Below are 10225 nucleotides of genomic sequence, written 5' to 3'. Positions count from 1 at the left end.
CCCGCGGCGGCTGGCAAACTGCTTCGGCGGGACGGGGGAGGCAGCCCCCAGGTCTCCAGGGGCTGAAGGCGGCTCCTTGGCCAGGCGCAGGGCTCTCACGACAGCCAAAATCCCACGGTAAATCCTGGCAAGCCCCTCTCCGAGCAGCGGGGGGTTAAAGGAGCGCGGCTCTCTTCGCCAATTCATCCATCCATCTTCCTTACCTGCCGGCAGAGGCGTCACCCATGCTGAGGCCACAGCCCGGGCTCCTAGCAGGATGCGGCCATCATGTCCTTCCCGGGAGAGCAGCGGCACCAGAGGCACCGGAGCCCAACCATGCTTTGGGTGATGCCCTTCAGGACCGGTGCTACCCGAGTAGCAGCTCTCCACCAGCTCCCTGCTCCCTCGCCGGGAGATGGGGAGGGGAGAGGCCCCCAAAAACCTGCCCCGTGCTGCAGGCACTGCCCCGTGAGAGCCACACCAGGTCAGAGCGGCTTCAGTGTTGGTGGCATGGTCCGCTCGGATCCCCCCCGCCAGCAGCTTGGCAGGGCTTTATCATAAAGAGGATCTTTCAAACACAGTTTATTACTGCAGTTTCATAAATCTTCATGAGGCAGCAAGGCTCACGTGGGCCGTGAAAGCAATGGCAGTTAGCGGAGCATGAAAAATAGTCCAAGAAAGCAATTGTACAAAAAGGGGCGAGGGGAGAGAGTACATCTGAGGAGAAAGGGAGGCAAAAGAATAGAAGCCCCTCGGAGCGATGCGGCTCCCCCGCACCCGGCCATTAAGGCAGCGGGAAGAGCGGGATGCACTCGCCTTCCTCCCAAAGGCTGAGGCTGCCACACTGCCAGCCCGCTGCCTGCACAGCACCCGAGGAGGCTGCCCAGCACCCAGAGCCCTGCTCGGCGCTAACCCCTTCCCTGCCACGCTGCTGCCAGGCCCCGGGGGACAGGAGCGATAGCTGGGAAGGGCAGGGAGAGCCTGCACAGCTCCTGCTCCAGCTGCACTTAACTCCTGTTGTGCTGCGCAGCCGACCTCGGGGGGGACCCCAGAAATATCCCCCCCTGCCCAACCCAGGACCTGCTTGGGGTAAAGGGACCTGCAGAGGCATTGCTGCCCCGGGGGGGGGGGTCCCTGTCTCTGGCTCAGCCACGCTCTATTTGAACTCATGTCAGGATGGGGGCAGGGTGGTTAAGTGCCCTCCGGGTCCAGCCCCAGGCTCCCATCTCACCCCCATGAGGGGACCAGCAAACACAGACCAAAAAGTGCTGGGAGCTGCACAGCTGCTGGTGTTCTCCTGCCGAAGCTGTGCCCGGTCAACATGCTGGGGGGGGAGGACACAAGCACCCTTCGCCCACGCCACTGCCACGTGCCAAACGGGTCCAACCATCGCCAGTGCTTTATGCAGCCAGATCTGTTCGTTTAAAATCAGTCTGCAGAGAAATGCATCCCTGTTTCGGGCTGAGCCCGTGGGCTGCGGATGCCCCTGTCCCGTGGGGATGCCAGGAGCAGGACAGACCTGGGGTCTATCCCAGCACGTCAGTGTCAAGGTGAGAGCATCTGCACGCCCCCCCCATGCCTCACACAGTGCCGGGCGAGCAATATGGGGAGTGAAAGCTGACGGGTGGCTGGGCTGAAGCTTCCCTGCCATCCTCTTGCCCCCAGGCTGATGGAGACGTGGCGCCGAACTGCTTGGGAAAAGCCAGGCGATGCCAAGGCCGCCCATGAGGGACCATTAACATCCGTCCCGGCACAAACCTCCCCCATGCCCGTGCTATGCCCGGCAGCCCCCCGGGAGGTGGGGGATGCAGCTCTCCCACCTCCTCTCCCCATTCCTGAGGGTCCCTCCCAGCAGCACCAAGCTGTGGCTTAGCCCAGGCTCAGCAGCAGGCTCCCTGCCGTGCCTTTCACTCCCAAATTCAAGTGGAACCAAGGAAAATAAAACACCACCCGCTGAATGTTTCATCGGGAACTTCCCAGCCGGGTTAGCACAGACCCCAGGGCCCCACTCCACCGGCACCGCAGCCAGGACGCCGCTTGGCTCCTCGAAGGCGGGCAGGGGCACGGTGCCCATGCACTGTGCCAGTCCGGATGTGACCCTGCAGACCTGGCCCTGCCTGTCCCCAGCCGCTACGTGCCCTGGATGCCATCTACACCCTGCCTGCACCCCACTAGTGCCAGCCCTGCCGATGCTGCTGGAGCTGCGCGGCGATGAGGAGCCAGTCCGAAGCCGTGCACTGCGTTGGTGCACACTGGTTGCTCCCCAGCTGGAGCTCGGGGCGGTCCAGCTGGCATCTCTCTGCGACACTGCCCTGACAAGCAGCTCTTTTACTTTGGAAGCAGAGAAACAACGGGATAAATTCCCATGTCATTGTCAAAACCCAAACTGAAGGAGAAATCCCATCTGCCCAGCCCTGTAAAAAGCGGCAGCTACTTCCCACCTCACCGGGTGTTATCACACCCACGCGTGCACACGGAAATGGGAGACGAGTTCACCTCCTAACTCCCATGGACGGCAGCGCCAAGTGCAGGGCCAGCATGCCCGGCTGCTCACTTTGTGCTCAGGATCAGGACCAGCACCCGCCTGCCCGGAGCCCTGTCCCCACATCCCTCCTTTGAGATGGGGCACATGAGCCAGGCTGGCCCTGTGCTCTCACCTGGGGAAGGGGGACCCGACACCCCAAGGAGCTCTTCCAGCCTTGCCCACCTCAGCCTGTAGCTCCCCTGTGGGTTGCTTTTGCAGGCAGGGCACTCCCTGCCACCACACTGCCTGTCCCCTGCCCGCTCGCAGCGCAGGCATCCCACTGCAGCAGCAGCTGAAAAGCATGAACTGGTCCCCGTCCTTACTCCTCCTCGCGCTGTCACCTCGGCTCAGCATCTCCCCGGGATCTCCTGCCACCTCCAAGCTGGGAGCCGTCCCTATCCTTGCCCGAGCGCTTCCTCGCAGGAGGGCAGGGACCGGAGGGGACAACACCAAGGCAGCCCCGTCCCTGCTCTCTCACGGTGGCTGTCTGGCAGGTGGCCACGCGGGTCAGGAGGCGGCTGTGATGCTGAAGAGCAAGAGCCCGCTGGGGTGGGCTCTGCTGACAAGGCAATCAGGGGGTCTGTAAGTGGATAAGCCTTGTGTGACTGATCATACGGTGGCGAAGCGGCTCCACTTTCGCCTTGCAGCAACGAGCTCAACAGCTGGTAGAGCTACAAATGCCAGGGCGAGCTCCGGGGCTCCCAGCCAGAGCGGGCCCCTCCTCTCGTGCCAGGGACCAGATTGCTCCGGACACCTGCGGCAGCACAGATGTGACCTGACCTGTGCCACGGGCCTGGTAAGCAGAGCTTGGTAGCATCAGGGGATGCTCCGGAGGCAGCCGTTGGGCGGCAATGCCTCCGTCGCCCTGTGGGAAGGGCAGCATCCGAGCAAGGGTTTCTCCCCACCTGTCCCGGCCCCCTCGGACACCCCAGCAGTGGGAAGCATCGATCCCCACTGCAGAAGGAGGCAGAAAGGAGCTGCCCTCGCTTAGGCAAGGAAAAACAAGATGGATGGAGGGCAAGCTCGTGGAGGGCGAGGCGGCGCTGGAAGGATGGCTCACGGCTGGGAGAGCCGGGGCAAATCTTTCCACTGCCATCAGCTTCCTCTCTGACCTTTGGCAGGAGACCAAAGCCGGCGGCATCCGCTGCGCATGGAGACCGTCCCTGCCTGGGGCAGAGCCTTCCCCGCCGGGGACCGGAGGAGAAAGGAGCCCTGCGTGCTCTGGCAAGAGGCCGCGTCCTCGGCTGGTGGGGATGGCACAGTGGCTGGGGACATGCCAGCAGCTCGGGGACACCAGATAAAAAATAAAGGAGAGGAGAGGATGGACGGGGCCAGGCTCTTCACAGCATAAACACAAGCCACATTGTGGTCTCGTCTCCCACCCACGCGGCAGCAGCGATTCAAGGCGGCGCAGCCGGTGGTGTGGCAACTGGGATGGGATTAGCCCAGGCGGCGCCAGCCAGGTCCGAGCCTGGGGATACCCCTTGGCCCTGGACGGGAGAGGGAAACTGAGGCACAGGGCTGGGGGAGGAAAGGGCCTGCCCCAGAGTTCACGAGTCTGGCTGCAGGTGGGGATGCTGAGATGCGAGGGGGTTGAACCCAGTGTCGGAGCAGGGGGAAAGCACAGGCAGAGCCACATGCTGCCTTTGGGCCCAGCGCGGTGCCCTCGCTGGATCAGTATTTAGCATCTCCCAAAAGGACCCAGAGTTTTCCCAGCATCTTGGCAGCGCCCACTGACTCCCACCACCACACTGAGACAGGCGAGTGCAGCGTCTGCTTCGTGGAAGGTGTGCATGGGCACAGGGCAGTGACTCACCCGCAGTCGTGCAGAGAAGCGGAGCCAAGTCTCCCTGTGAATCCAGGTCCCCCCTTGTGCTCTGCGTGGGGGGAGAAGCCTTCGGGATGAGCCCGGAACGGCGGCGGGACCTGGGCCCCCGGAGCCCCTGTCACCTGCAAAGCTGCCATCTCCGTCCCCCCTTCCCCTGCAGGCAAATGAATTCATGCTGCTCTGAGAACCCACCCTGCCCTGGGGATGTCTGGAGGATTGAAGCCTTCGGGATGAGCCCGGAACGGCCGCGGGACCTGGGCCCCCGGAGCCCCTGTCACCTGCAAAGCTGCCATCTCCGTCCCCCCTTCCCCTGCAGGCAAATGAATTCATGCTGCTCTGAGAACCCACCCTGCCCTGGGGATGTCCCTGGAGGATTCCCAGCACCGACCAGTGCCGCAATTCAGGAACAGCCCCAGAGATGCGGCTGCCCCCACCGCGCTCCTGCAAAGCTGGGTTGCGGTACGGATCCCGAGTGCTCCCACCTTGAGCTGCTCAGGCAAATTGCTCTGGAAATCAATTCCAATCTATCAGGCATCAGGAAAGCGATAAACTGCCCCTCAAGACACCAAATCGATGGTTCCTCTTAGCCCAGAGCAGAGGAAGGGAAGTGGGGAGAGGCGATGCGTGGGAGGACAGGGAGCATGGGAGGGTGATGGCGGGGGGCCGGGGTCCTGCTGCAAGCAAGAGCTGGGTCCGGTTGGAAGGAAACAGCCCCAAAACCAGCTCTTGATGCAGCAAAGGGCAGAGAAGATGCATGCCCACATGCTGTGCAAAACTGCTCCGGGGATGGAGCGGTGGGAAAAGCTTGGGAGAGTGGCTGACGGTCCCCTGGGAGCAGGGGGCTCAGGCTCCAGCCTTCACCAATAACCCATGGCTACACGTATTTGCTCGGTTGGAGGCAGGACCCCATCTGAACCCGCAATCAGGGCTTTGGATTCGTTTCTTATTCTCATCTCTCTGCAAGCAGAGCAAGAGGGCAGAGGCGTGGGGAGGCCATGGAGCCAGCCGAGGGGCGAGGGGGGGCCGGCAGAGAGGAGGAGGAGGAGGAGGAGACACACACCAAGATCAAAAATCAGTTCCCAACAGGACCATTTCTTCCTCTAACGAGACACTGAGGGAAGTCACTAACAGAGCAAGGCCTCCGCGCTTGCTTCCATGACAGGAGAAATGCGACGGAGCAGTGCAGTCCAGCAGCGGGAAGGGGGGCTTTGTCAGCAGGACCCTCCAGCCTGGCCCACGGCCACAGGCAACTGCAAGATTATAGCCGAGAGCCGGGCACAAGGCCGTTTGCAGGCTGCGCCCCGCTTTTGGGGACGGCCACAAGGGATGCACGCCGGCAGCCCAGGCGTTACCACACCAGCTTGGAAACACAAGCAAGCTTTGCTTCAGAGAGCTTGCAATGAAAGGCAGAGACAAAGTGCAACAAGTCAATGGAGAGGAAGGCTAAAGGATGAAACAAAAAGCTCCCGTGCAAGGGAAAGCACGCAGGCAGAGCGGCTCCGGGGCAGGCTGGCAGAGCGGGCGATGCCCCTGCCCGGCACGCAGCGATGCACCGCACCAGCGCTGCGGTTCTGCTAAATGCACTTGGTGCAATTTTTCAAGCAAGCTAATCATTTCCTCTCATCTCCTGCCATTAGTGCAGTCATGCTAACCGCTCGCTCACCGGTGGGAGGCCGAAGCCGCCTGACAGGAGCTTCGACTACGCGCTGCACCTCATCAAAAGCAAATTCATCTGAAAGAGCGTGGCAGGGCCGAGGGAGGGAACCACCTCTCCAGCATCCCTGCCGGGAGGGGGGCTCGCAAGAAAGCCGCTAAGGGAAGAATTCTAGCCAAACCCATGACTTTTCCACCCTTGCCCTGCAGCCTGAGATTAGAGCCTCCAGCCGGAGTCTCCAAAGAGCTTGGCTCCATGAGAAAGCGCCCGGGAGGGGTATTTTCCCCAGCTTGGCATGTTGGGGACCGCGGCGACGCCGGCTGCTGCAGGGAGAGCCGCGCTGTACTCAGCCCGGCACAACACTTGGCCCGTCTCTGCCTTGGCACAGGGGAACCCAACTCTTTCAAAGACTTGGCTCCCGCCACCATCACGACGTGCTTGGATGCACAGCTCAGAGCTCAGCAGGTCCGGCCACGGCACCGAGCCCTGCTCCCACAGCCTCCGGGCAGGAACTGGGGGGGGGCACTGCCTTTTTGGGTGACTCCTGCCAGGAGATGGGGTGATGCTACGCTCCAGCAGCTGCGGGGGAGAGGCTGGAAGAAGTTGTTTTGCTGTTACGGAGGGGCTCAGGAGCCCAGGAACACTCCAAATGGGGTGCGGAGAACAGACCCTATTTATAAGCACACAGGTAGCACGTAGGTGGTTGGTCACAGCCTGCTGTGCCAGCCTGGTTAGTCACAGCTATTTAAAAATCAAAAATGCTGAAAAAAATTGCTCAGATCCATGTCTAAAGCCTCTTAGATGCAGGAAAGCGCACTCACAATTTGAAGACATGGGGTAAGATCCACCCGGGCTTTGCTGTCAGCCTGATCAGAGACTCTGGTGCACAGACCATGGCACAGGGATGCTGCTGGGACGGGTTGTCCCCCCCCCCCGGTCCACAGGGCATGAGAACACCAAGGTGCCCAGTCCACCGCATCCCCCGATACATCCCACCTCGGAGGGGCCCCGTGTCCTGCTGCGGGTGGCACCAGGACAAGGCCACTGCACCATCCCCGGAGGCAGATGCCATCCCTGCCGGTGCTGAGCAAACCCTCGTGCTGCCTCCTGCCCTTCCTAACCCCAACCGGGGCCCGTCGGAGGGAGAGCTACAGCCCCTCCACCTCGCAGCCCTTCCACCAGCGCCAGTCAGAAGCTGTCCAGGCAGCGAGGTTTATTCAAGCAAAAGGAGGGCAGCAGCAGCTGCCTGCAGCCCTGCCTGCCTCCTCCCACCAGCGCCGGGCATCCAGCCCAGCCTGCGCCATCGCCTCCCGGGGCAGAGCCCACCTGCGTGGGGCCGGGACCGTCCCCGAGGGGCCAGCATCGCCCGGCGCCAGCGGCGTCCGCTTTCCCCCGCCTTGTCCCACCTCAGTCCATACCCACGAGCAACGGAGTCAGCCTGTAGTCCCTGGGCTCGGCAGGTCTCTCCTGCTCCCGCAGCCTCGGCGCGGCTCTAGGGGAAGCGCCAAAGGGATGCTTTGCCCAGCGAGGAAGCATGGTCGCACCCAGGCAGCCGAGACGAACCAGGAGACGGCTCGGAGCACGGCTCCAAAATCTGTGCGACAAACACATGCATCTTATCGCATATGTTTAAACCAAATTAAATATGGTTTTACTAATCACTTGGCATTTAAAGCAACACGCCATCTCTGTCAAGTTAAATCTAAGGAGACGTATCGAGTTGCATTAGCTGTTTATGTTAATTAAATACAGAATCAGTTCATTATTAAACATGTATGCAGCGAAAGTGAGCAGCTAGGTGGATTGTTACCGACCTTATTACATGGTACTGACCTCGAGGAAGCCTGCACGCAGCAATCGGTCGGCGCTCAACCATGCGGCGACTGTCGCCTTACAGCCAGAGCCAAATCCTCCGCACGGGGAAGCGGAGCCACAGCGGTGCCGGTGCATGGGGTGGATGGATGCAGGAGCTCCCGAGCCGGCGGTCTGCTGCCACCCAGCTCCCGTCGCCCGTCGGTCCCCCCTCCTGTCCCCGAGCTAGCGAGGGTCGTACGGCCGGCGGGCAGGCGGTGGGGCTGTCTCCATGGCTGACAGTCGCTGCCCCAGTTTCTCTGCCAGCAGCCATCGCATCCTCCCGGCTCCAAGCCGGCGCTTTTGCTCACATCCTTTCCCTGCCCCGGCAACTTTTCCCCCCTGCCCGGTTTTATTCCTCCGCTCCGTGCGGACGTCTGTCTCTCTTGCTCTCTTTTCTGGCTCAGGCGTTTCAGAGCTCCCCGTGGGTCTCTGGGTATTTTTTTTTTTTTTTTTCCTTTCCTCTTGAAATGTCAGCGTGCCCCCTCAATCATTTCACATGGGCAGGGAGCCAGGAGCCAGTGTACAGTCGTCAGTGCCTGCAGATTGCCGTGCTGCCCCCTCCCTGCCCTGCCAAAGCAAGGGCCCACCGGCGGCGTGCCGCGGGCTGCCGGCGCCGCTCACGGAGCCCTTCCCATGCTTCCACCTCCCCCGGGGTGCAAGCCTGGAGGGTGCACGTGTACAGGGGACCAGGGCTGCTCGGTGCTGGGGACACGAGAACCCGTTTGCCTCCCCGATGCCACCGAGCTGCCCAGCTCCGGGCACGGCCACCCCGAATCCTGCACTGTCTGCAAGGGCTGGCCCGCAGCTGCTCCCGCACCAGCCCCAGGGGAGCTCAGGAGAGGGAAAACCTGCAGCTGCCTCCCAGGGCTCGCAGGAGAGCCCCTCTGCAAAGGTCTTGTCCCCAGGACACGACGCTGGATCCGGTCCTTGACCACGCTGAGCCAAGCCAGGTCACAACCTGCTGCTGGATGGGTCTTGTATGGGTTGGAGTGACGCTTTCTGAAGCTGCTCAGAAAGCTCTCCGGCTGGGCTGGCCCTGGCAGGGGCTGACGAGGTTACCCCGAAGGAAGGAGGAACAAGCAGCGAAGACCTGAGAGATGCCGGAGGCACAAGCCAGCTCCTCTTAGTCCATCCAAGCTAATCAGACCATCACTGTGCCTGCATTTCGGGGGGATGTTTGCATGCCTCTTCCCTCAAGGTTCTGGGGGAGATGCTGACCCAGCCACAGGTACCCCAAAACTCAGTCTTACCCCAATCCAAGGCAGTCCTGCAGGACCATGACCCCCCAGCACAGCTCTGACCTGCCCCTCAGGCCAGGGGACAGCTTATTCCTGCCTTTAATATTAACATAAAGGGGAGGCTCAGGCTGTACATCCGCAATGCTTGGACTTGGCAGTGTTAGGTTAACGGTTGGACTCGATAATCTTAAAGGTCTTTTCCAACCTAAATGATTCTATGATCCCCTTCAGCCAAGCTGCCACCAAGCAGCACCCAAATGCTGATGAAATGCATTTAAGAGCAAACCCCAGCAGCCCCCCGGGCAGTAGCAATACCAGCAGCATCCCGAAACCACCTGCACACGCACTTACGAGGACACTTGCACCCTGGCCCCTGGTCACGGTCACGAGGGAGCCAAGAGCTGCATTTCTACCTGCCAAAAGCATTAAATATCCAACTGAAACCACCGTGGCCTCAGCATTGCTCTGAGCAACCTGATTTGCACATATTTAAAAACCCACCAAAGGGCACTTTGCTGATCAACTAGATGGAAGCCAATTAAACCACCTTGCTTGGAGAAAAACGGCTCACCTGCTCGGGAGATGGCTCTCTGCTGCCTGCACGCTGCCTGCACACTGCCTGCCTGCACGGGGAGTTTCTCCTGACATCTGTGGCAGGGCAATTCCAGTTAACGGCTGATGACAGCACATGCTCTGCCCAGCTCCTGTCTCTCATGCCGTAGAGCCCCACCTGCCTCAGTCCTTCCCACCTTTCCAGGTCTCTCCCCCCTTTTCCAGCGCTGGGAAGAAGCTTTTCAAACTCACCCCTTTTTCCTCTGTCCCCCATTCCCGGTGCTTCTCCCCAGCCAGCCTGCCCCGCTGCACCAGCTCATTTTGGCATCCTAAAGGCTATCTCACGGACTTCCAATCACTCAAGCCTTAAAACCGCAGCCCAGACAGCCCCGGGTGAGAAGGGCTGTAGAGCCCAGGAAACCTCACACCAAAGAGCCGCAGGTAGGCTTTATCCCCATTTTGCAGATGGGGAAACTGAGGCATAGATGGGGGGGGGGAAGTGCTCCTGGCTCAGAGCCCAGCAGTGGCAGGGCAAGAAGAGAGAAACTCAGGAGCGCTGAGCTCCTGGCTGGAGCCCTTCCAGGCTCTCGAACAGC

The 10225-nt window shown here is 61.1% G+C and overlaps 1 protein-coding gene across 1 annotated transcript in view; it reads right to left on the bottom strand.

Annotated features, from left to right (window-relative positions):
• The window catches only part of SRCIN1 (SRC kinase signaling inhibitor 1), a 69924-nt gene extending 62403 nt beyond the window's left edge, over positions 1-7521 (bottom strand). Inside the window, exon 1 of the mRNA XM_019470898.1 lies at positions 7404-7521. Within this exon, the coding sequence (XP_019326443.1) occupies positions 7404-7521 (118 nt within the window). The remainder of the gene's footprint in view (positions 1-7403) is intronic.
• Between the last annotated feature and the right edge of the window lie 2704 nt (positions 7522-10225).

The sequence above is a fragment of the Aptenodytes forsteri genome, unplaced genomic scaffold (assembly GCF_000699145.1).
Source record: "Aptenodytes forsteri isolate BGI_AS27 unplaced genomic scaffold, ASM69914v1 Scaffold640, whole genome shotgun sequence".
In the NCBI taxonomy this organism is placed as follows: Eukaryota; Metazoa; Chordata; class Aves; order Sphenisciformes; family Spheniscidae; genus Aptenodytes; species Aptenodytes forsteri.
Note: the sequence above shows the minus strand (reverse complement) of the source record. Positions and strands in the feature narration are given on the sequence as shown.